The following is a 26,268-nucleotide window of genomic DNA, read 5'->3' as shown; positions in this document are numbered from 1 at the left end:
CAAAGTGCGGGTTGCTTCCAGGAGAGCAAGCAACAACCCTACCTTTGGCTGGGATTCGGCTTTTATAGTTTTACTACCTAATGAATATTCACTTAAGGTATGTAACATAGTCGAGCACATGCTCAGTTGGTCTCTTCCTGGAGCATGTTCATTGGCCAAGTCCTGTCACAGGCACCACACATATTCAAGAATATTCTGTGCTCTCTAGCACCTGTAGTGGAAGATCGTTCGGCTACCAGACTTACATAGCCTAGCCATTCTCTACTGAGCATGCTCAGCCACTGGATTTTCATAAGCCAGCCCTTAGTGGTCTCATTTTCCCCGAGTTGGTGCTAAAAATAGGTCTAACTGGCAATGGTAACTTTCCTCTAGGGGAGGGCTTAGCGTAGGGGCCTGAGACCTCAGGGAGTGGCTGGAAACCCAGAGGCATGTCCTGAAACCCGAGCCCAGGGAAACTGAGCACCTCCTGAATCATTCCCCCCTCCTCCTGCCCTGTAGCCTCCCTACCAGAAGCCAGAGAGCAGGGATGTGCAAAGGTGGGCTTCCTCAGGCACTGAGCAGGGCAGAGACAGGATTAGAAGGGACAAACAGTGTTTCCCATCCAGGTTCCTTCCTGGAGCCTTTTCAATGACAGTACTGCCCAGAGGACTCAGAGTAGCCGACTCCTTCTTGGTGACCTGCAGGGGTGTGACCTCTGAGCCACATAGACATAGCACCCCTCACTGCAGAACTCAAAGGAGCTTAACAGATTCTGCATTTCTCTATTTATCTAAATATTTATTTGTGCCAGCTGCTGCACAAGGTGCTGGGGACAGAGCTGTGAACAGCACAAACCCCATGTCTGCCCTTGTGGAGCTGAACCTCCAGTGGGGAGAACAGTCAATAAATAAGTTAATTGCAGGTTGTAGTAGTGATTAGGAGGGGGGAAAAACAGGTTATAAAATACAGAGAGGACTTGGGGTGGGGCCGCCACTTCAAATAGGGTAGTCAGGGCAGGCCTCTGTGAGGACATAACATTTGTGCCTCAACCTTGCGGAGGAGAATGAACCCATCACAAACCCTGAAGAAAAATTCTTACAGTTATAAGAAATAGCAAATGCAAAAGCCCTGGGGCAGAAACAAGCTTGACTTGTCTGAGCAACAGAAAGAAGCCAGCAGGGCTGGAGAGCAATTGGGGGGAAGAGGGCGAGGTGGGCAAGGGCTAGGTCATGCCAGGCCCTGCAGGGAGTCTTCCTTTTACTCTGAGAGTGGTGAGAAGTGGGGAGAAGTCGAGCAGTGGGTACAGGACCTGCACCGAGGTGAGCCCAGTGTGCGCACTTGCACAGCCTGGAGCGAAGCCCCTCCAGTTCTGGGCCCTCCTGAGCGATATCATCTGATTTGTATTAAGGAGGATCCTGTGGCTGCCCTGCAGGGAATGGAGGGTGGGGGCGGGGGCAGCACATATCCCTGGAGCCCCAGCTGAGTCCCTGAGCCATGATTTTGGGGCGGTGGCCAGAGTTTCCTCCATGGACAGGAGGGATCAACAAACTCCTTCAAGGTCACAGGGACGCAGTCTGACTGCAGGGCACTTGGTTTCCTCCCAACACCTCTGTCCCTCGTCTGAAATAAATGAGAGCAGAAGTCTATATCTGGACAGGACTTGAAGGCTCATTTCCTCGTGAAGTAGAAAAATGACCGCAGAGTGAAGAGCAGAGCGAGATCAGGGACCTGCTCAAGCCAAGAGTCCCCATCCCGACCCCTCCCCCACCCTTTCTCCTGGATCAGATGTCACAGTGGAATGTGAACATTCCTTCCTAACCCTTTTAGCTCCTCAATCCTCCTTTTTATCATTTCGTTTATTATTATAAGAACAAATTTTGTTATGAGATCTATTGACAAGGGACTTTCATACATATCACCGGTGGACTGAGTTCTTATAACAGCCACATCTCCCCATTTTATAGGTGAGGAAACTGAGGTCTCTCTCTGGCTTGTTCATGGGGAAACTGAGGCCCCTCACTGGCTAGTTCACAGAGATCTGTTCGAGCCAAGATTCCCTGTCCCACCTACCTCCCACCCACCTACATCTGTGACCCAACTGATCTGGGGTCAAGGGGCTGACCGAGGTCATGGTGGGATATGACAGTTCTTCCTCTTTAGCCCTCGATTTTCTCGTTTGTCATTTGGTGTATTCTGCCACTTAAAGCTAGTATGAATGCCTTTCGCCCAGCTATGGGCTCATTGACAAGGGGCTTTTACACACCTCTCCACTGGACTGAGTTCTTGTAATGGCCTCATCTCCCTCACTTTACTTATGGGGAAACTGAGGTGTCCCTCACTGGCTTGTTCATGGGGACACTGAGCCAGCAAGTGGCAGGTCTGGGACTGAACCCCATGAGCTGTCCAGCCCAAAGTGGACACCATCCCCAGTCCCCAAGGGCTCGTCCTAACCCCTGTGAGTCCCCCGCGGCTTGAGAGCTGAAACTTCATCTGCTCACGTGTGCCCACGGTGCCGCAGATACGAGTGACCAGAAGTGTCTGCTCCCTCAGATGGGCCACTGCTCTTCCTCTTTCTGGGATGGTCTGTTAAATTGGGTGGACTGTCCAGAGACAGGCTGATTCTCTGAATTGGGTCTTGGGCTGCCACCAACACATCCAAAGGATCGCTGGCTCCAGGGGAGAAATGCTGTCTGCAGAAGTGGTCGCAGAAGGCTTTTGTCTGCTGTTTCTATCGACTCAGCAGATGAAATGCTTTTCTAACTTGAGCAGAGTTAGCTTTTTGCTCCGCCATAGCTGCCCCTGTTCAAAGACGATCTCGTCATCACAGCAGCCTGGGACAGTCATGCAGGCGCGAGCAGGGGTAGCTTGACATATGTACTGACCTGATTCTTTTCCTCCTGCTTTAGATCCGTGTGTAGAGAGGGAAGAAGGAGAAGAAGCAACCACAACACACAACTCCAGACTCCTGCAACCCTCAAGAAGCCACGGGTCCGCAAAGAAAGAAAATGGCCCCCCACGGCCTCCTGCTTGGCTTGCTGTCTGCGACCGTGCTGTCACTGCTGGAGGGCAGCTCGGCATTCCTGTCGCACCCCCGCCTGAAGGGCAGGTTTCAGAGGGACCGCAGGAACATCCGCCCCAACATCATCCTGGTGCTGACGGACGACCAGGATGTGGAGCTGGGTAAGCGTCCCCAGCAGGGCCCCAAGGAGGCGCATTGTCCACGCAGGGCCACCGGGCTGAGGCTCCTGAGGCAAAGCAGTTGTGTAGACACAGAGAGTTCACTTCTAAGTGGATTTCAACCAAGACACAGGGGTTGCCTCACACATGTGGGCTCAAAGCTGGATCCTCGAGGTTAGGGGTTTTTAACCTTCCCAAAGTAAAACCGTTTCTGGTCTTCTCCAGGGTCTTAAGAAGAGATGCTGAGACCAGGTCGTTATTTGCACCCAGTTTCTATTGAGTATTTAGTATGTACCGGGCCATCTTCTAGGGCCTGGACTTCACTAATGAGTAAGACACGCACGATCCCTATTGTCAGAGAGTAAGGGAGACAGAGAGCCACACGACAGCAAGTCAAGTTAGAAGATAATTTCACGGAAGGACAAGTGCCACTATGAAAACTGAGTAGGGCCGTGCACAGGGCAGTGGTGGAGTTGGGAGCTACTGTTGATTGGCCGTGAGGGAGGGGCTCACAGAGGGGGTGATATTTGAGCTGACACTGAACAAAAGAAGGAGCCAGCTTGTAGCAGGGGGTCGGTGTGGGGGATCCCCCAAGCTTCCACCCCTTACACTGCTGCAGGCCCCTGGGAGAGCAGGTGTGGACAGGGGCCCTTACCAAGGTTTAGCTCATGTACACGCAGAGCAGGCATGATGGGGGCTCATGGCTGTGTGCTCAAGGTGCCCCCAGCCCATAGTGCCAGTATGCTCCCTGCATTCCCCACCCAAGCCCCCCTGGTCCCCACCTTTGGCTCACTGTGTGACCCGCCCTCTGGCAGATTCCATTTCTCCTCATTAAACCCTACAGCAGTGCTGTCCTCTGGAAATAGAATGGGAGCCATAAATGCAAATGACATGTGTAACTTTACATTTTCTAGTAGCTACAACTTTTTTAAAAGTTAAAAGAAACTGGAGAAATTAATCTTAATAACATATTTTAACTCAGTATATCCAAACTTATCATCTCAACATGTAATCAGTATAAGAAATCAATTATGAGATATTTTCCCTTTTTTATATTGTTTTTGATATCTGGCATGTATTTTACACTTAGAGTGCATCTCAATTAGGACTAAACACCTTTCAGGTCCTCAGTAGGCACCTGTGGCTTGTGGCTACAGTACTGGGCATCCCACGCTTTGTGCATTTCCCTTCTCCTATAAATTAGATTTCCCCTTTCATCATCAGTGATACTGTGCATTGTGAAAATCTGGTGAAAAGCACCCAAGGCAGAGGGAACAGCATATGTAAAGGTCCTGAGGCAGGATCAAGAAGGCAGATGTGGCTGGAGCCTGGAGAGGGGAAGTAAAATATGAGACTGGAGGGAGAGAATGGAGCCAGATCTTGGAGGCTTTTGTGGGTAGGGATATCCCGATCTCGATCTCCTTGCTCGGTGAGGGGTCGGCCCTCAGCCTCTGCTGACTTTCAGAAGACAACAGATTATTGTTGGTGGCAACAAATGTTAACGGTTTACTAGGTCAGCCTTTGCAACCTGAATCAGTCTTTTAGCTACCAAGATAAGGTGATTTATATAAAACCAAGTCACTCCTTGCAATGATTTGTATTAATGATCACAAATATAGCTTTTTCTCCAGGAGCTTATCAGTGCAAAAAAAATTTGCAGCCAAGAAGCAATCAGAGCCCAGAGCTTTTATTGACAATTTGACACATATGATACCTATCTCCCTGGCAGCATTTAGAATGAGCCGCATTTGATAACCTCATTGTGGGGAGTCTACAGACCGTGGCCACAGGGGTGTGAGTTTTGCTGCTGGCAGAATTTTGCAGAGGACTTGCAGGCAGCACCTGGACCTCAGAACTCCGTGGTCTCCCCTCGTGTGGCCCCTCAAGCTATTTCATTCTAGTTGTGCCTGAGAACTTGAGATGCCCTAGACATTCATTCATTCATCCAGCAGATGTTTATTAAGCATCTGCTCTGTGCAGTGCACACTGTGCCAGGAGCTGAAGAACTGGGGGAAGATCATTCCAGTTGGAGAGAACAGGAAATTCAAAGACACCAAGATAAAAATGAGCCTTACAGTGGACTGGAGCAGAAAGAGGCCAGTGTGGAATGAGCCGGCCTGTGAATGGAGAGAGAGGAAGCCAGGGAGTCAGTTGACTGGGGCCAGGCCGTGTGGGGCCTGTGGCTGTGGTGAGGGTTTCGAGTGCTATTCTTAGTGAAACAGACGTGGATGAGAAGTCTTAAGCAGAGGGTGGCCGTGACCTCACTTAGGTTCCAATAGGACCCCTCTGCTGTCATGATGAAATTAGGTTGCAGGGAGCAGGAGCAGAAACAGGAAGACCCATGAGGGAGCCAGTGCAGTAACTGGCAGGTGATGATGGAAGCCCGGACCAGGGCGGGAGCAGTGGAGCTGGTGAGACATGGCCCCACTTGGTTTATGTTTGGGAAATAAAATGATGGATGAGTTAAATGTGGAAGTTAAGGAAAAGAGAAGAATCAAGGGCAGCGTTTAGATTTGGGGCCTGAACCTACAGGTGAGTAATTGAATACCCGTTCTTAGGAACAGTACATTTTTACTGAAGCAATTTGATCTAGCTAAGCCTCATGTCTGAATTTGATTGTAATTTTGCATCTGTGACTCTTGAATAAAACCAACAGAATATAGAAACATGAGGAGAAGAGCTATGGGTGTGATGAGGACAGGGGAGAAAGACAACAAAGAAAACCATGGCTGACTTAAAATATAGAGATTTGTTCTCTCCATCCTATCAAATAGAGAAGCTGAGGCACAGAGAAGTTAAGCTACTTATCCAAGGTCACACAGCAAGAATGTAGTTTAACAGGACTTTAACCAGAGCCATGGACTCAACCACTGCTCTTCTTAGCCAGTCTCCTAGGATGGATACTGATTTGTTTCCAGATTGTTAGTGTGTTTGTTAGTTTGTCACTGTTACAAATACTGTTGCTGGGGATGTCTTTATACGCGCATTTTTGCACACATGAGCGAGTGTTTCTGAAAGATAAATTCCAGGAAGTGAACACGGTGGGTTTAGAGCCCCTCATGCTCGGTGGCATCTGTCAGCTCCCACACAGCTGCACTAAATAGCACAGATCAGTGCCTACAAGTCTTCCCCTCCACAAACGAGCCAGACCTTCCTCCACCAGTCAAACTGGCTTTTGAAGGAGGCTGAGCTTCTTTCAGGAGGTGAAGGATGGGAAGGTGGTAGTGGGGGGGATGATGGGCTTTTTATAAACCACTAGACAGACCCGGATCAATAATGAATGTTCCAAAAAAGCCCAACACATTAGCTCACAGTCTGCTACAACTGGCAAGCAGAGGGTGGTCCTAAAAAATTTATCATCTGCTATTTTCTGCTCATCCATGCGGCAGTTCTGACAGTTCTCTGGGCTGGAGACTTCTCAACTAAGATAATCCCAGGCTTTCTTCCAGTCCCAGGGTGGAGAATGGCCGTCCATCCTAATTAGGGTCTGGCTGAGAGGACCGGTGCAGGACACGCAAGATGAGGGGCTCATACTTTCTTACTAATTGCAAGATGGGGGGTGGGGGCTGCACTGTGTATATTTATTTTTTCTTCCCTGCATGCACTTGACTCCCTGAGTTGTCAGTTGGAAATGTCAGATGCCCTGGGGAACTGGTTCCAGGGGCATATTAGTCAGTAAAAGGCCTCAATCATCAATACATTTTCAAAGCAATTGGGAAGATCCCTGTGTTTAGATGACCCTTGGAGGCCATCAGGATCTTTGCTGGCCTCTTCCGTGGGAGGGTAAGAGAGAAGAAGTACACAGAAGCCAAGGCCTTGTTTGCAATACATTTTCAAAGCAATTGGGAAGATCCCTGTGTTTAGATGACCCTTGGAGGCCATCAGGCTCTTTGCTGGCCTCTTCCGTGGGAGGGTAAAAGAGAAGAAGTACACAGAAGCCAAGGCCTTGTTTGGACTGTGTCCTGTGTTCAGGGAGGCTGTGGAACCAGTGGACTCTACCAGGGTTTACTGGTTTAAGTCAATTTAGACAAACCTTTGGGGTTCGACAGGCTCTGAAACACCAAGAGGCGTAAGATATGGTCCTTGTCTAGAGTGAGAGAATTTTTACAGCATCCCAGTTTGTTCTGTTACTTGAGATTTTCTATAACTGGATGATAGAGTTTGGATATGTTGTCGCCTCCAGAACTCATGTGGAAATTTGATCCCCAATGTGGCAGTGTTGGAAACTGATTTGAGTCATGGGGGCGGATCCCTGACGAATGGATTAATGCTCTCTCTGGGGGTCAGGGGGCCTGAGTGAGTTCTCGCTCTAAGTTGGTTTCACTCTCAGGCAAGCTCTCCATATGGCACTCCTGCTGTCACCAGACCTATGTTAACAGTACTTCAAGCCATCCCATAATAAAATTCCCCAAATAGAGTGTCTTGGGGCTGGCACTCTATGTGACATTTGGTCAAGCATGAACCATTCCGGGGGATGGAAAACAATGGTTGGCTGGACTGAGTCATATGCACTTTCTTGCAGCCAGAGATGGGGCCAACTGCACTTGAACTATGAGGCCTTGGGGCGGGGGGCGTTCTGTAAAAGAAAATTCAAGAGCTGGTGCCAGAAGGCGCCAAAATAGCTGATGTGCAGTCAAATCAGAGAGATGCCCACGACACCCTCACATGGCTGTCTCTGAGCCAGTGTGCTCAAACTATGGCCCAGACTCATTCCTTCATCAGGTATTTATTAAGCACCTACTGTGTGCCAAAAGGGATCTGCCAGCAAACCAAATAGGCGGGTCTTACATTCTAGTGCAAGAGTCAGTTAGCAAGGCATGTAAAACCTGTAAAACTTAAGATAGTGAAAAGTGGTGAGGTAATCACTCCAGGAGAGGAGTGGGGAAAGGGACAGCTGTGATCTTATGTTGGGTGGCCTCACTGAGAAGGGAAATTTGAGTAAAGAAGGTCAGGGAACCAGTCAAGGATATCCCTGGGGAAGAGCATTCCAGGGAATAGTATACATGCAAAATCCAAGGCAGAAGCTGTCCCAGCAGGCTCACAGAGCAGCCAAGAGGCCAGAGCAGAGTGGCAGAGCAGTGTGAGTAAGGGGGACAGGAAGAGTGAGGTCCAAGAGGTAATGGGGTGGTGGTGGTAGGGTAGATCATGCAGGGCATGAATCTTTGAAACAGCAGGAGGACTTTGGCTCTCTGAGTGAGATGGACACCAGTGCAGGACACTGAGCAGAGGAGGGACATCATCTGATTTATGTTTTAATATGACCCCTCTGGCTACTATCTAGAGAATAGACTAAAGCAGTATATTAAAAGGAGGGTAAGGAGTCTGGTGAGGAGTCTACTCCAACAGTCCAGGCACAAGATGATGGAGGCTCAGACCAGTGTGACGAACGTGCGGTCAGATGCTGCACATATTCAAAGGTAGAGCTGATGAGATGTGCTGATGGATCTGAAGTGGAGTAGGAAAGAAGAGTGGAGAACGACTGCAGGGCTTGGTCTTGGATGGCTTTTCTGTTTACAGAGATGGGGAAAGCTCAGTTCTGCACCTGGGAAGTTGCAGGTGCCTGTGGAAAGCCAAGAGGAGCTGTCCAGTAGGCAGCTACATGAGAGTCAGAAGTGCAGGAAGGGGCCCAGGCCTGGATGGCCCTGGGGTGGGGGAGGGTGGAAATTGTGTGCAAATTGTGTACTTGTTTGTGCTTTCCTGGATCTGAGACCTTCACCAGATTCTCAGAGGAGTCTGTGATCCTGAAAGTTGCCAGCCCCCAGCTCAGAGGCCTGCCTTGTGGGAGAGGCAGGCATTTGAGAGAAAGGCCTGGGAGGGTTCAGGTCAGTCCCCTGTTTTCCACTTTCCATCTGTGAACACCAGGAAACCACACCCTGTGCTATGCCAGCCCCCAGCTCAGAGGCCTGCCTTGTGGGAGAGGCAGGCATTTGAGAGAAAGGCCTGCGAGGGTTCAGGTCAGTCCCCTGTTTTCCACTTTCCATCTGTGAACACCAGGAAACCACACCCTGTGCTACGGACTGATATCCAGGAGATCGATTCTAAACCACAAGCTCAAGTACTCTATAGGCGCCAAATGGCTGGAAGCCCAGAACAGCATGCCCAGATTCCAGACACCACATCGGTGGTAACTTCCAACTCAGCCTCTCTGAGATCTCACCTTCTGACATTCCTGCCGCTGCTCACTAGAGGAAGAAAAACATGTGGACGTAGCTTATCTCAGGAAGAAGGCTCACTTGGACCCACCCTTACATTCAACTTGCCAAGCACATTCCTGCAAGATTTTTTTTTACGATTCAACAACACTTGGGAGATTACTTGAATTCTGGAAGCTAAGTGTGTCAGGATTAGGTTTAGCTGCATGCACAAAAAAATGTACAATAACAGTGGCTTAAACAAGACAGAATTTTGCTTCTCACTCACATAAAAATGTATAAGGTTAGCAGTCCAGCATTGGCATGGTGACTTCAATGTTTTCAGAGACCCAAGCTCCTTCTCTCCCTTTCCATTCTATTGTACTTACTGTGAGCTTCCATCTTCAAGGTCACTTTGTGGTTCAGAATGGCTGCAGGAGCTCCAGCTGTCACAGCCACATTCCAGACAATAGGAAGGAAGAAGCAGAAGGGCAGAAAGGGTGGATCTCCCAGTTAAGTCAACCTCCTTTAAGGACCTCATTCTAGAAGTCACATGCAACGTGGACAGAACTTATTTACTTAGTCACATAGTCTCAGCAAGGAACATGGGGCACATGTAAATTTGGATTAGTCAAGGAGGGATTAACTGTTTTTTGCTAAGGTGTGAGCAAGTGTAGTGAAACCACCAGGGATAGTTCAGTGCCCCAAGGGTAGTTAGTAATAGTGGGGTCCTCTATACCCCAAGACTGAGAGATGAGGGGAACCTGGAGACAGAGGGCCACCCTACAGGAGCTGTCACCCTCTGTTGACACCACAGGGAGGAAGATGGAGGAATCCATACCCCAACCTTACTTCTTTCACTGATCTCCGGCCTGGGCTCCCCACAGGCCAAAGCTGGAGGGTAAGGGAGCTTGTTGGTATATCCTATCCAGACCAGCTCCCTGGAACGAAGAGCTGGGCAGAGAGGAGTCTGGAAGACAGAAGGGAGGACTGCTGGCATGTTTAGCTGCAAGAGAGTCTGGGAAATGTAGTCTCCTAGCCAGGCGCATGGGGAAATAAAATCAGGGCCTGTTAAGGAGGAAGGGGAAACAGATATTGGTGGGAAACCCGGGGTCTCAGCCACACCAGAAATCAGCAGCAAGGGTCCCAGCAAGTGGCAGCACCTCTAGCATGGGTGTGTAGTTGTATGGATGGACACGGGTGAGACCTGCATGGTGAAGAGACTTGGAATCCTGGGGAAGGAACGTGACAGGCAGACGGATGGCAAGTGCAGGGGCACTGTGGCAGGAACAGGCCTGCCAGGAACCGGGGACAGAGGGGAGAACAACGTGGGTGCGGACAGAGACAGAGACTTGGAATCCTGGGGAAGGAACGTGACAGGCAGACGGATGGCAAGTGCAGGGGCACTATGGCAGGAACAGGCCTGCCAGGAACCGGGGACAGAGGGGAGAACAACGTGGGTGCGGACAGAGACGAGATGGGGGAGATCACGTGAGCTTTGGGAGGCCAAGCAAGTGGGTCTGGGTTTAATTGCATGGCCAATGGAAGGTCACTGAAACCTGAGCAGGTCAGGTAGGCACGGTTGATGTTTTCAAAGACTCACCCTGGCTGTGGTGGAGAGTGGTGGCCCACGGACAAGAGTGGAAACCAGGGGACCAGTTAGTGGTTGCCATGGTCCAGGGGGAGATGCTGGTGGCGAGAGGCAGGGCAGGGGCACTGCAGAGGGAGAGAGGTGGGTGGATTCCCGGCCTGTTTGGAAGGTTGGCAGGGCTTCTTGATGGATTCTGGTGGAGGGGAGGGAGGAGAATCAGGATGACTCCTAGGTTTTTGGCTAAGCAGTTGGGCAGATGGTGGTGCCGTGTACAGAGACAGGAAGGCTGGGTCAGGAGGAATGGGATTTCTGGCTTAGGACAGACATTAAGCTGCTTTGCAAATATCACTTGCCGGGCCAGTGGCTGGATGACTGGCTCTGTGTAGCCCCGCTGAAAAGTGGGGAAAAAGTCCTGGAAGCCCCACCTCTTTGAATAAATCTCCTTTGCCAAGGAGGGGGAATTGTAGAATTACAAGTTAGAGGACTTTCTGGGTAGAGCTTCCCAGAGAGGAAATGACCAGTGACTGCTGAGTCCCATTGATTATACCCATGTCCCGCCCTTCCCCAGGGACCACTCTGTCACCTCCCCTCCATTGACAATGACCGTATCAGAATTTTATCCTAGCAGCTGTGCAACCAGAGTCAGCAGAAGGCAGAGGAGAAAAAACTAACTGCATGACAGCTCAGTGCTTATTAATGAAATTCCAATACTGCTCCTCAACATCTGCTTAATTGATTTGGGGTTTAGGAACCAATTTTGAGAACTTGACTTTTCATAGCTAAAACCAGCAATAACATTTGGCTTACTTTGTAATATCCAAGAGTCAGGAATGGTTCACCTTTGCACCGTGGGGAGGAAACCTCATCTGAGAAGCAGGTCCCGGAAACCCAGTGTAATTATTCTGGATTGAGTTACAGGCACAGCAAGAGTTGGCACCAGCTGCAGAGAGAGCAAGTTACTGCAGAACAAGGGAGTCCCTCTGCCCAGATGCATCCAGAGCTATTCTGGGGCAGTTGATTGCGTCAGATGGGCCCAGCCTGCTGTGGCCATTAAATGGGTGCTGCCATAGGTATGGGCAGGCAGCTCCCAGCTGATCCTGTGGCATCACAGACATTCCAGGGACACTTGAGGGATGGACAAGGGCTGCCAAGTGAATTCCAGCCTGGTGGACAGACACCAGCAGCCGGAGGACTGTGCAGGATACAGGTGCTTCCCCGCCTGTGGCCTGAGCTCATGGCCCTCAACCCCCTGCCTGTCCAGGTCTCAGCTCTGCTCCAGCCCAGACCCAGACCCACAGCCTCTCTTCCCCTGCTGAGCACCACAGTAGAGTGTTACCTTTGCAGGTTTCTTTAGCCGGTCCCTTCAACTGGAGTAGAGTTGGCTAAGGGTTGCAAACTCAGTGCCTACAGGGCCAGGCAGGTACTGCAAAGGAGGAAGTGGGCATGGCAGGGGCCGTGGAGAATTGGAGGGGACCCTTCTAAAGTGGGCCCTCAAAACTCAGGTCCACCCAACCATGGGCCCGTCAAGGCCAGATCTTTGTATTTTTCAAGCAAAGCCAAAAAGCTGAATTGAGGTATAATCTCCCAATTTTAAAAAAAAGTTAGCAATTATTTTTTTAATATTTTGGGACAGACCTAACTCAAACACACCTGCAAACAGGATTCAGTCCAGTGGGGCTCAGTTTGTGAACTCTGTTAGATGATACTTAGGTACTACAATAAAAAATGTTTCAAAGCTAACACATATTAAGTGCTTTCTGTATGCCGAGCATTGAACTAAAAGCTTTATATTCCTCTTAATTAAAATTCAGAACAGTCCTGGGAAGAAGGCACTGTTATTCTCCCCACTCTGCAGATAAGGAAACTGAGGTCCAGGGGGTTAAATCATTTGCCCAAGGTCCCTGGTGAAGAGAAAGTAGCAAAATCAGGATTAGAACCCAGGCCTTCTGCCTCTAGAGCCCTTTCCTTCCTGCTGGGAATGGTGACCAAGAATATTATACAATTGTCCCACAATTTCATAGTCAAAAGAAACCTTATACCTAAAGTTATCTAGGGAGGGAAACTGAGGCCCAAAGAAAGTAGGTGATTTAAGGCAGCTCACACCTTATTCTTTGGCCTCTCAATTCTGTGCTCTTTGGTATCCAAAGCCTAGAGATGAGAAAGGGCTACACACCCACATACATATTTAGCAGCCGAACCCTTTTAACATACAGAACTAAACAGGTAGGAGAGGAATCACTCAGGAGAAGTGTCTGTCCCCTTCCTCCTCACCCTGCCCCCAGACCAGGTGGCCCTTCCTCAAGGTCCCGCTCCTCAACCCCCAGGAGAGAAGGCATAGCTTGGGAACCCCAGGAGCAGAGCCAGGTGCAGTGTAGCAGGTGACACATGGGCCAAGTCAGAGAGGCTCTGTGTTTCTGGGTCATCTGTAGAAAATCATCTGTGCTGCCTTCTTCTCACTAAATCCCAGGGCCTGCCTCATGTGGGGGTGGCAAACAGCAGTCCTGCAGACACAGCCAGGGAAGCCAAATCCTGCTCGCTCCCATTTTCCTAGAAACCTGTGGCCTTCCCAGCTCCGTTTCTAATAGAGATATGAATACAAAATATATTCCACCTTTTTCTTAAATCTGTAGGTAGAAAAAGAACAGCATGTGTGGTGGATAAATGACAGGGACACCAGCTTGAGTATTAAGGATCATGGGGGTGGTGGAGTCTGCAGTGAGCTGGGGAGCCCAGGCACCCTCTAAAGGGCAACTGTGTCCCAGCGCTAGACGATCGTGCCAGTGTGGACAGATTTCCCAACTTTTTTCCAAGAGAAGCTAGATATAGAAATTTTTATGGAAAATCCAGGGCTAACATCTCCATTATGCTCAGAAGGTGCAGTGCGGGGGATCTATGATCCTTTTAGCAGCCCATGAAAATATCTTAAATCCTTTTAAAATCAGAAGAAAAAATAAACTGTAAGTAAGCAGAAAAAGTTTTGATATAGGATATTAATATACTTATGATAGGGTTACATCCCAATCAAACCATAGTAAGTTGAAAATACTGTAAGACGTCTAACCTTCTGAACATCATAGCTTAGCCTGGCCTACCTTAAATGTGCTCAGAACATTTACATTAGCCAACAGTTGGGCAAAATCATGTTACACAAAGCCTGTTTTATAATAAAATGCCGAATATCCTGTGTAATTTGTTAAATACTGTACTGGAAGTGAGAAACAGAATGGTCATATGGGTGCTCAAAATACAGTTTCTACTGAATGCGTGACTGTGGTAAAGTTGAAAAATCATAAGCCGAGCCATCATAAGCCAAGGGACCAACTCTGTTCATATTCATACCAACACAGTCATAAAATATAGTTGTTAGTATTTTTTTTTACAAAGGAAGGAGCCCATGAAAGCAAAGAGGCCATGAAAGTTCTGATACAGCCCCAGAAAAATGTCCTACTTTTTAAAATATGGGCAAATGCATTCTTTATGCCCTGAAAAAAATAATTCAACACTTTTGTGGGCAAGTCCAGCCTGGAGACCTTCTGACTGTGACCTGTTGTGTAGTATTCAAAGGCACCCGTGGTCTCTGCAGAGATTGGGGGGCCTTGCCTAAAGGCCTCCACTAGAACATTCCATGCTGTATGATCTGTTCGCCAGATAAAAGGCACAGGTGCGAAGGCCACGTGCATTGTGAAGCTTTCACTCTTAGCCTGTTTCCAGTCAGGTTTTTTTTTTTCTCCCAACATCTCCAAAGTATTTAAAATTACATGAGTCAAACTGTTTCACTTTAAAATATTCAAGTAATTCAGAGCAAAGATAGCCCTTTACTCCCTGTCCACCACTCACAGTGCTCACCCCAGAGCAGCCCTCTGCAGTGGTGTCTCCCCTAAGAACGTTTTCTCTTCATTTACTCACACAAAGAGCCAAGAAGAGCAGTAAAAAGCAAAAAGAGGGGATGGAAGGATCTTAGTCAACGCAGTCTACAGAAAGCCTCGCTGAAGAAGTGGTGTTTGCAGAGACCTGAGTGCAATGAGGGACTGAGTCTCGGCTGAGGAGCCCGTGTGCAAAGGTCCTGAGGCAGGAGCGTGCCTGGCATGTCCGAGGAGCAGCAAGGGGGCCAACATGGCCAGCCAGAGCAGAGGAGAGCAACGGAGAGAGGCAGGAATTGCGGCTGGGGAAAATGAGCGTCCAGATCACACAGGGCCTTTTAGGCCAAAGGCGGACTGTAGCTTTATTCTGAGCAAGATGGAAATCACTGGAAGAGTTTGAGCAAAGGAAGATGGTGATATGACTTAATATGTTCAAAGGAGCCCTTTAGCCACTGAGTGGAAAACAGCATAGGGGAAAAGGGTGGAAAGGGAAGACAATTTAGGAGGCTACTGCAGCAGTCCAGGCAAGAGGTGATGGTGGTTAGATGCAGACTTAAGTCAGTGCCGTGAGATTACTGACTCCAGCTTCATTTTTGCCCCTGTCTCAGTCTACCTCCCGGTACTTTCCCAAGGAGGCCCTCATATCCCAGGCTTTAATTATTTGCCTGTAATTTCAAGAAAAACATAGGAGGGCATTATCTTGTTAGTTATCTATCCAAACCAGTGTCTCATGTGCCACCCACGTTGGGGGCTGCAGAATTTTGTCTTCTAGGAGCCCACTGTGCCTCTGCTCCCAGCTGCAGCCAGTCTCTAGGGCAGAAAGCAGATATGAACCACCTAAGCCCCTGCAGTGGCAAAGTTTGGGCCACATTTGAATCTTGAAAGTTCCTGGCACCTACTAAGTCCCCACTGATAGTGGCTGCTCTGACCCAGGCCATGCAGGAGACCATTTTAGGTGGGAGCTCAACAGACATTGACTTTACCATTTACATCATGCATCAAAAAATACATTTCTAGCATATTAAATCCATAATTTCACATAGTTCCTTTGGTTGAGATTAATGGTTGTTTTTTAAGTGACTTTATAGAAAAATATCAAATAAATACCACCACCTCTCACAAAAGCAATCCCAACAGAGAGAGCAGATGAGGGTCACAGGGCAACACTGAGTTCTGGCAGTCGGGTCGTTTCAGCCCCAGAATGTAGGTCCCATCAGTCAGGATGGGGGATGGAGACTCCCCAGCCAATCAGTCACAGACCAAGGTGTCAGGGTGACTTCACCCCAGCCCAGCGCAGTGGGAAGGTTTGGTCACGGAAAGAAACCAGGTCTGTTTTTGTGTACAGGTCCCTAGATTTATGTTGGACAAAATAAGTTTGCATTGGCTGGCCTGGCTTCATTTAAAATATTGAAAACTGGCCTTTTTATTTCTGTGTGGCCGCACACGTGTTCCAGGTTCTTCCCATCCACCAGAGCTATCCGTCTGCATCAGGGCTGGAGCTAGCCAAGGGCATTAGATCATATGTTTGTGTGTTACAGATGTGGATTTGTAGGGCCTCGCCACTGTGGCAGTTTTAAAGCAGGTTAATCTCCCCAAGGGGAGGCTTAGCTTGTAGTGCTGCTTATGCATAGATGCCACCGTCCTTGGGCATCGTTGACTCATGCCAAAATAGCGACTGACACTCCCTCCTTCAGCTGGCTTACTTGGGAAGGGGATGTGCGCTAAGCAGACACGCACAGGGGGCTACTGGTCAGGTGCACCCAACAGCTCATTCCCTCTGAAACGAGCAGGAAGGAGACGTAAAGGCTTCCAGACCCTGGTTTTGAGCCCATTAAAAATAAGAAACGGTCCCACAGGCCCTTTGCATTTTGTCAATGCAGCATTCGGGGCTGCTGATGGCAGGTGAATTATTCACCAGGTGGTGGCCCCCTCTGTGTTCCCATAGAAGGGTCTGACCAGCTGTCAGATGAGCAGCCAGCTTTCGTCCTTTCTGGTCTCCAGAGACTGAGCAAGGCTGAGTTCTCACTGCCAGCTGCTGTGTCCTCTCCCCGCAGAGCTGTGAACAGGGGCCAAAGGGCCGGTTCCACCTGCAGTGCCCAGGATTCATGCGTTTGAGAAATATTTTTTGAGCACCTACTATGTGCCAGACACTGTTCTAGGCTTTGGGGCTAGAGCTGTGGAGCGTAGTCAGTAAGCCCAGCCTTCTTGGCACGAACATTCTAGAGCTGCAGGGGACAACAAACAAGATAAATATATGAATTCATACAAGTATATAGCATATTAGGTAGTAAGTACAGAGTTGGAAAGGAAAACAAGGAAAAGAATATGAAGTATTGGGGACACAGGAGTAAAATTTTGATATGGTAGCCAGAGAAGTCTTCACAGAGAAGGGAACTTTTGAATCAAGGCAGAAAGGGGCCGAGGGCACAGGCCATGTGGGTGCAGGGAAAGGCGTTCCAAGCAGAAGGAACGGCGTGGGCACAGGCTCTGAGGTCGGAGCAGGCTTGCGAGTCTGCTGGCAGAGGAGGCCCCTGTGGCTGCAGAGAGCAGGTAGGGAGGGGGACGGGCCGGGGAGGGGGAGAGACTGGATCCCACAGCACCTTGCAGAGGATCACAGGGACGTTGTCAGCTTATCTGGGTGAGCAGGAGCCATGGAGAGTGCTCGGAGAGGAGGGGCCCGCTGCACAGCGGAGAGAGAATGGTCGGAGTCCAGTCCAGAGGCTTGCAGAGGATCACAGGGACGTTGTCAGCTTATCTGGGTGAGCAGGAGCCATGGAGAGTGCTGGAGAGGAGGGGCCCGCTGCACAGCGGAGAGAGAATGGTCGGAGTCCAGTCCAGAGGTGCTGCCCTGATGTGGGGGAGAGAGGAGGATGGCCTGGCCCAGGGAAGAGGGAGCAGAGGTCTGATGGTGGATGTACTTTGAAGAGAGAGCAGCAGACTTTGCTGATGTGCTGATGGATCGGGTGTGGGAACTGAAAGATGGGACCAAGGAGTAGCTAAGATTATTGCCTAAGTCACCAGAGGAAAGTGGAGGGGCTTTGGGAGGAGCAGGAGGGGGATGGAGCTCAGATGTGGGTGTGGCACTAGAGGAGTCTATTAGAAAGCCAGGTGACGTCATTGGGGGGGACAGCTGTGGGTTATACAAAGCCAGGGTTTGCCTAATTCCAGTCCTTCCCTCACCTCTCTGCAGTTTTTACCATAGCTGTGTGCCACCTGTACTATCGTTTACTTTTTTTTGATCAGCAGTAGTTATATTTTTAAAAAGAACAGGATTTCCACTGTTCTCCTAAAGGAGAAGCTGAGGTCACTTGCCCTGAGTAGAAGGAAACTAAACCATACAACTAAATCTAAGCCAATACCGCCACCTGCCCCGGAGTTCCGAGCAGGCGGCAGATCCTCTCCCTGGGGATGTCGGAGACTGGTGGTATTCAGGACTTTCTCCTGGAGTTTATCAGAAGATATGAAAGGGAATCCCTTTCACACCAGCAGCATCCCTAATGTTTGGTGATGAGACCCTGTGCCACCCCTGTCTCTGGTGTGCCCAGTAAAGTCACTTCTCAGATCACTAGGTAACACACTTCTGGGTCACCAGGGGACTTTTCTGAGCCTCACTGAAGCCAAGAACCAACCAAGGGCATAGGGACCTCTATGCACTTCCTCAGGACATTGTCACCACCTCCTATGTGGTATAACTCGAACATTCTGTGAACATAAAACTTAACACTCTGACTCTGCTTTGGACAAGCCCGGGTTTGAGTCCTCGCGTGCCACCTTGCAGCCTTGACCGACAGTCATTCAGTCATCCCGAGCTCGGTTCCCTCTTCTGTAAAATGGGCCATTGGGAGAATTAAATGATACATGTCATATACCCAGCAATAAATACAACCAATGACAGTCACCACTATTAGTAATTATCATGGCTATTATTGACATATGTCTTACTCCATTTTGTGCTGCTGTAACAGAATACCACAAACTGGATGTTTTATAATGAACAGAAATTTATTTGGCTCAGGTTCTGGAGGCTGGGAAGTCCAGATCAATGGGCCACATATAGTGAGGGCCTTCATGCTGCATGATACCATGGTCAAAGGCATCACATAGTGAGTGAAAGAGACAGACAGAGAGACAGAGAGACTGAACTTGCTTTTATTTATTTTTTTTTTATTTTTATTTTTTTTCCTTTTTGTCTTTTTTACTGACCGGTAATGGGATCGCAACCCTCGGTGTTGTGCCCGCACCGCGCTCAGCCGGTGAGTGGGAACCGGTCTCCACATGGGATCCAAACCCTCAGCGGGAGCGCCACCGCGCCCCCAAGCGGCGCACTCTCCGGTGCGCCACCAGGCCGGCCCTGAACTTGCTTTTATAACAGACCCACTCTAGCGATAATGACATTAATCTATTCATGACGACAAAGACCTTATGACCTAATCACCTCTTAAAGGTCCCACCTCTGAACACTGTTGCATTGGGGATTAAGTTTCCAACATGTGAACTTTGCAGGACACATTCAAGCCATAACTACATATAGTGCCTCTACCCCAGGGATAAGTTGGAGCTGTGTCAACTACTTAGATATATTAGGAGGTTGGGATAACAATACCTTCGGAGGCCTGGCAGGTAATACGAGTGGGCGAAGTTGGTATAAGACGGTAGGGAGTGTGGCAAACTAGAGAACGCATGGTCTGCTTAATGCTATTTAAAGTCAACTTATCATGAGTATATTAGCTGTGGGATTTAAAAGTCCACTGCACAAAACACTCTCTCTCTCTCGCGCACACACACACACACACACACACTCACACCCCTGTGGACACAAACCAGTCTGGGCTCCTGAGTTATATGTAGACCTAATAGAGTAAGATGATATTTTGTTGTTAATTTAGCAGATACTTGTTGAGCACCCGCTATGCCAGGCACAGTGCTAGGCTCAGGAATACAACAGTGAACAAGGCAGACGGAATCCCTGTCCTGGAGGAGCTGTCACAGTGAGGGCAGTGGGCAGCATGCCAATACGTGAAATAAAAATGACCTTTACATGCGAGAATAGTAACTGCTATGGAGAGAAATGAAGCAGTTTCAACAGGGGGCCATGGAAGGCCTCTCTGAGAGGGTGACATCTGATCAGTGACCTGAGGAGGGGCGAGGGGGCTGTGATCTGAGGAGTGAGAGCATCCCAGGCAGGGGCACGGCAAAGGTCGGGAGGCAGGAGGGTGGCCAGTGTTCAGTCCTGGGGCCTCAAAGGCACGACCTTGACATCTGAACTTGGGGTAAAACCTCAAGGTACAAGGAGCCAATGGGTGAGCAGAAGGTCTACCTGGGATCCCATGGAACCAGTTCTCCAAGAATGACCCAAGGCTGGTGAGGCGCCCAGTTCTGCCTGACCCTGAGACCGTTCCATGGCTCACTGTGCAGGCTCTGCTGAGTTAGTGCCAGCTCGTGAAGGGAGGCCTCCTAAGCCCACCTCCTCTCCACCCTGCCAGAGGGAGGCTTTGCACCTGGCAGAAACCCTAAAGTTGCCCAGCAGTTACAGCTGGACTCCGGCAGACTTCTCAGGAGGGTGTGTGGCCTCCATGACAGATGTTCTCAGAGTTCTGGGACCTGAGGATTCCTGCTCAATTCATAACGCAAAACCTGTTCCCTCCTCCACTTGCCGTGGCAGCCTTGGCCAGGAGGCTCAGGAAGCACACCAGGTTCCAGGAGGGGATCGCTTGTAAGACTGCCTGAGTGCTGGGCTCACAAGGGCAGGCTCCACTTCAAAACCTGTTCCCTCCTCCACTTGCCGTGGCAGCCTTGGCCAGGAGGCTCAGGAAGCACACGAGGTTCCAGGAGGGAATCGCTTGTAAGACTGCCTGAGTGCTGGGCTCACAAGGGCAGGCTCCACTGCCTTCAGTCATTCAGTGAGGGATTTTTTGTTTTGCTTTTCAGTTTTTGCTGGCTGGCTGGTATCCTTCAGTCATTCAGTGAGGGATTTTTTGTTTTGCTTTTCAGTTTTTGCTGGCTGGCTGGTATCCTTCAGTCATTCAGTGAGGGATTTTTTGTTTTGCTTTTCAGTTTTTGCTGGCTGGCTGGTATGGGGATCCGAACCCTTGACCTTGGTGTTATAATGCTATGCTCTAACCAACTGAGCTAACCAGCCAGCCCCTCCAGTGAGTTTTTACAGAGCAGCCATGAAATGTCCCTTGGAGGGAATGCCACCTGGATTGTCATAGCTCTCAGTCCAGATGGAGAGGCAGACCACGGACAAGCGAACCCAAAAATGAGATCATTTCAGAAGGAAGTCAGGCAGGGGTTCCTCCAGATCTGGAGGTCGGCCAGGCCTGCCTGAGGAGGTGACCTGGGATTCGAGATCTGAATGATGGGCTTTGCCTGCCAAACAAAGCAGTCTCGGGAAGACAATCCCAGGCAGAGGTGATAGCAAGTGCAAAGATCCTGGGGCAGGAAGGAGCTTGGAATATCTGAGGAATGACGAGGCCACTGTAGGTAAACCAAGGTGAGTAGGATGAGGTGAGACAGGGAGCTGGTTTGGTGGGAGAAGGTCGTGAACAGTCTTTCAGGCCGCAGCAAGGAATGTGGGTTTTATTCTGAGTGCAATGGGAAACTACTGAATGATTTTAAGCTGTGAAGAGTTATGATCTATGTTTGTCTTGGGGAATCTCCAGCTCTGTTTTCTTCCCTTTTTGGCAGAAAGATGGAATAAAAGAGCCATATAAATCTCCTTTTCATTCTTAGCCCTTAGGGACAGAAGCTAAGGTGGTCTGATTAGTGGTTTTCCCATCTCCAGGGGGTTGCTAGGTGATTGGGATTGCAGCTTTTGGGCAAGAACCTCAAATGCCTGCTAGATCCAGTATTGGTTTCCTGCTGCTGTCCTAACAAATGACCACAAACTGGGTGGCTTAAAGCAACAGGTTTACTTTCTCACAGTTCTGGAGGCCAGAAGTCCAAAATCAAGGTGAAGGCAGGGCTGTGCTTCCTCTGAATGTTCTGGGGGAGAATCCTTCCCTGCCTTTTCCAGCATCTGAAGGCTCCAGGTTGCATGTAGATGGATCACGCCAGTCTCTGCCTCTCTCTGAACATGGCCTTCACCTCCGTGTCTGTGTGTCTTATCTTCTGTTTCCTGTATGGACACTTGTCATTGGATTTAGGGCACACCCAAGTAATCCAGAATGATCTCATCTCAAAATCCTTAATTTAATTATATCTGCAAAGACCTTTTTTCCAAATAAGGTCACATTCACAGGTTTAGGACATGATCATGTCTTTTTGGGGGGCAGGAGCACCTTCAACCCACTATAGACCCTAAGAACTACAAGGAAAAGGGAAAAAACAGGATGGCCATAGAAAGAAGAGAAACAGGACTTCTGTGGAATATTTCCATTAAGCCTCCTAAGTGTTTGGGTACCGACCATAGTGTACAATTACGCAACCCCTCCCCACACATTTGTTGCGTACCTACTGTGTGTCACAGCTCTGATGATGCCACGGGTTCAGCATTGAGCAAACCCCGCGGCTTTGCCCTTGTGTCCCCCGCACACAGTAGGGCTCCCACACGCATTCGTTGCCTTCCTTTGTACGTGCCTTACTCTGCATCTAGCTTCATGGAGAAACAAGGAAGCCGTGCTAGCTGGTGTGTAGCATAAGTCCTCACAACACATGCAGCAGGAGCGATAAGCGCTCAGGAGAACCAGAAGCCAGATTATCCCAGGAGGCTCCCAGAAGAGCTGCGGCGAGACCAATGGGTTAGATCTGGGGGGAGGTGGGAAGTAGGTTCCGAGCTTGCAGAACAGAGTGGACAAAGAAGGCAAGGCGGCTCATGCCCCTTCAGAGCATCCTGGCTGAGAAGTGCTCAGGAGAAGGCTGGCTGGGGGTGGCAGGACCAGATTTCAATGAGAGTGAACAATTCTTGGGAATGTTCCAAACAAAACAAAGTCTAATCCTCTCTCAGTTTACATGGTGGTTGCTTTCCAAAAAAATAAAAAAATCAGTAACATCAGTGCCCTGCAAAAAAGTCCTTCTGTTTATATGTAAAACAGTTTGATTCTAGGCTCAGATCATTTATGAACAGGTTTTTACCACCCCCATGTGAGTGTCCAGTGGGGGGATACTTCCAGATTGTGCAGGACCATCCCGCAGTGCAGTGGTGGCCCCTGCCCACGAGTGCCACCAGTGCCCCCCTGTATCCTCCCATAGATTTCTAAAGCATTCCCAGCTCCGGGCATGGTGCCGCCTGTTGAGAACCACTGGGTGTGGGTCCCTGCGGGGCCTCCCGGCCGCGGCTCACCCCGCCTGTGCTTGCAGGTTCCATGCAGGTGATGAACAAGACCCGGCGCATCATGGAGCAGGGCGGGGCGCACTTCGTCAACGCCTTCGTGACCACGCCCATGTGCTGCCCCTCACGTTCCTCCATCCTCACCGGCAAGTACGTCCACAACCACAACACCTACACCAACAACGAGAACTGCTCCTCGCCCTCCTGGCAGGCGCAGCACGAGGGCCGCACCTTCGCCGTGTACCTCAACAGCACCGGCTACCGCACAGGTGAGGGGCGGCCGGGGTGGGCCGGGACCCCCGCGAGTGCCAGCTGCTGTCCTCCCCTGAGCATCGCTAGATGTGGTCCACGCGGCGGGGGTGCCCACGGTGATGCCAGGTAGTGCGTGGAATAACTGCAGAGTTGTGCGTTTATTTCCAGGTGTATTTGAAAAATGCAGACTTATGTGCCCAGAGTATCCATATAAAGTGAACTTTTCGAAGGAATTTGAGTTATCCAAAAAAAGTGAATCCATTTCAAATGTGACTTATAATACAGAGAGGCCACAGTGGACCCAAGCCTGAGTTTGTGTTCTTTGTTAACTGTTATTAAAGCCACTGAGGACTGTTTTGTGGACTTTGGACCAGCGACAGGAGAGAAGGTTCCGGAAGAACATTGGGGTGGGGGATGGGAATTAATATGGGTGTGGAAATGGAGAGGGAACAGATGTGGGGACTGTATGGCCGCTCTCTACATGGTAGTAACGAGGATGGGGCAGTGGTTGACGTGGCGTGGACTGCGGGCTGTGTTGGCAGTGTCGCAGCCTGGGTGGAGAGCCAGCCTGGTTCCTGTATGTTTATCTTGCTGCAGGTCCTTTGGTGGGTTCTGAAGGCTCACCTGCCAGGCTGGTTGCCTGAAGGAGAGATGAAATTCCAGTACAGTCACTGTCTCCAGCACCATTGCAAAATCTTCCAAATTCAATTAATTTAACTCTCTCATTAAAAATAAATAAATAAATACTCCCCACCTTGGGGAAGGAGCGGAGGCAGTTGTGAAATGAAATATTGTGGCTTAGATGTTGCAACCCCAGGAAGTTGCATCCAAGTGACAATGGGTTTGTTCGGGGGCGGGGGGGAGTGACAAGGAAAGGACGTACAGATGCCTCCTTCAGCTTGGTTCACAGCTGGGCAGCTTGCTCTCAGAGACACAGTGTGGGCTGGCAAAGGCACTTTGGAGCAAGCTGGTAAGGCGTGTCTTCTTACAGACTCACCCACTGCCAGAATCCCCTAGAAAGTGGGCCGAGAGAACTAGGAAAGCCTCATTCCTATACATGGGCAGTTCATCAGGCATGCCATTGTGTGAAAGCATAACCCTGTTGGTTCCTGGGTCTCTGCAGAAAGCCACGTGTGTCAGAAGTTACCATGGGCCACCACCCTAGATGGTTAGACGGGCCTGGATGTCACTGGCAGAAGCAGGACCAGTGGGACCTCCAGCAGGTCCAAAAAGTATAACCATGCCTGCTCAGAGTTGCTGCCACGTGTGTCAGAAGTTACCATGGGCCACCACCCTAGATGGTTAGACGGGCCTGGATGTCGCTGGCAGAAGCAGGACCAGTGGGACCTCCAGCAGGTCCAAAAAGTATAACCATGCCTGCTCAGAGTTGCCAACCTTCAAATGTTTTTAAATCTGAATTTTTAGGTGAAATCTCCTGATTTTTAAAAATGCTGGCAAAACTCAAATATGTCTGAGAACTGGGTATGTCTTACAGATCCCCTTTTACCACCTCTGGCTGATAGGTCTATATAGAAACCTTTAGCTTTGGATGCCAAAGGAGGACCCTTAAAGTGTTCTCATCAACCCCCCTCATTTGACAGCCAGGGCAACTGCAACCCAAAAAGGAGATTTTTCCCAGAGTCATAAAATAAGGTGTTTGTGACATAATCCAAATGGGAACCAAGACCACGGAAATTAAGAGGGGGTGTGGAAATCATATCACTCAAATTGACATTTTGGGGCTCATGGTGACAGCCAAAGCCTAGAGTTTCAAAATCATATAGGGGACACAAGAAAAGGAACCGTCTCAAAACTGATTGCTCAAACTGTATCCTTGAATTTACACAAATCACTGAAAATCAGTCTCCCCAAAGAAATTTCATTCAATTATGCTTAATTATTGTACCCTCAATGAAGATTGGAAGCATAATGTCAATGTGAATAGCCATACACACAGACCATTTATATTTTTTATAAAACTGCTATTGAGAATTTTATACATATTTAGAATGCTCCTCTCTTCAAGAAATCCCATTCCAACCTTATTTTCAGAACTGAGGATACTGAAAACATATGTTTACTCTGATGAACTTGTCTGTTCCTGGGTATTAAATAACAAGAGCTGCAAACATTCATACTTTCCCTCTTTGCCCTGGCAGCTAGGAAGCTCAGATTTGAGCATGTATTAAATTGCTATTTTAAAGTAAAAACATTTTAAAGATCCCACTGCATGATATTAGTTATACTAATTGGTGTCAATTGATTAAGAAGATGACCAAAAACACTACAGTGAATTCAGAATCCCTTTTAGATTAATTCAATTTGTATAACACATATTAGAATACATAGATAGTAAATTTTTAATCCCCAGGGACCTAAGGTCATTGGCTCCTGCTGGGTCTTAAGCCACATTAAACCGTATATCCATGTGTGCATCTAGGGAAGCTGGTTGAGTTGGATTTAAGATTTGCTGTGTATGTGAGATACCCAAGATATCAACTGTTTATTACTCCGTCAATTAAAATTCCATGCTGCTTTGGTGGCCCAGCTCCATGAATTGGTTAGAGACACTGACTCTATTTCTCCTTATTTCCCATTGGTGAGAAACAAGTCACATGGTCGCAAAGGAGCCTGGGAAATGTAGTCTTTATTCTGGGTGGTCATTTGCCCAGCTGAAAATTACTTTACTATGGGAGAAGAAAACAGATACTGAGGGAAAATTAAATCTCAACCACAGTCACAATTTCTCAGCCATTTGCATTTGTGATACCCTTTTGGATACAGGAGGTCAGCCTGAACTGAGGAAGACTGTTACTGGAAAAAACGTTACTGAAATGGGCCAACATTTTGTAATAAATAGTGCTTTTTATTTTTATTGAATCATAACTGATTATACATATTTTGGGGGTTCAACGTTGACATATGTTGATCAAATCAATATTACTAGCATATATATTGTTACAAATCATACTTATTCTTTATGCCCCTTGTCCAATCTCTCCCCAACCC

The 26,268-nt window shown here is 48.9% G+C and overlaps 1 protein-coding gene across 1 annotated transcript; it reads left to right on the top strand.

Moving 5' to 3' along the window:
- Positions 1-2,889: 2,889 nt before the first annotated feature.
- On the top strand, positions 2,890-24,432 carry LOC103592167 (extracellular sulfatase Sulf-2-like). The gene is made up of 3 exons (XM_008574773.1): positions 2,890-3,159; positions 23,037-23,276; positions 24,383-24,432. Exons 1-3 carry the CDS (start codon positions 2,985-2,987, stop codon positions 24,430-24,432), a joined length of 465 nt encoding a protein of 154 aa, XP_008572995.1. The 5' UTR covers positions 2,890-2,984.
- The last annotated feature ends 1,836 nt before the right edge of the window (positions 24,433-26,268 follow it).

Source organism: Galeopterus variegatus, unplaced genomic scaffold, assembly GCF_000696425.1.
Source record: "Galeopterus variegatus unplaced genomic scaffold, G_variegatus-3.0.2 Scaffold1101, whole genome shotgun sequence".
NCBI classification, from domain to species: domain Eukaryota; kingdom Metazoa; phylum Chordata; class Mammalia; order Dermoptera; family Cynocephalidae; genus Galeopterus; species Galeopterus variegatus.
This window is presented reverse-complemented; position numbering and strand designations above follow the sequence as displayed.

Excerpts from the sequence above, each read along its gene's own strand:
- LOC103592167 (XM_008574773.1), top strand. The coding sequence starts at position 2,985 with ATGGCCCCCCACGGCCTCCTGCTTGGCTTGCTGTCTGCGACCGTGCTG. Across the intron at positions 3,160-23,036 it reads CGACCAGGATGTGGAGCTGG|GTTCCATGCAGGTGATGAAC; the intron begins GTAAGCGTCCCC and ends CTGTGCTTGCAG. Across the intron at positions 23,277-24,382 it reads CAGCACCGGCTACCGCACAG|AAAGCCACGTGTGTCAGAAG; the intron begins GTGAGGGGCGGC and ends GGGTCTCTGCAG.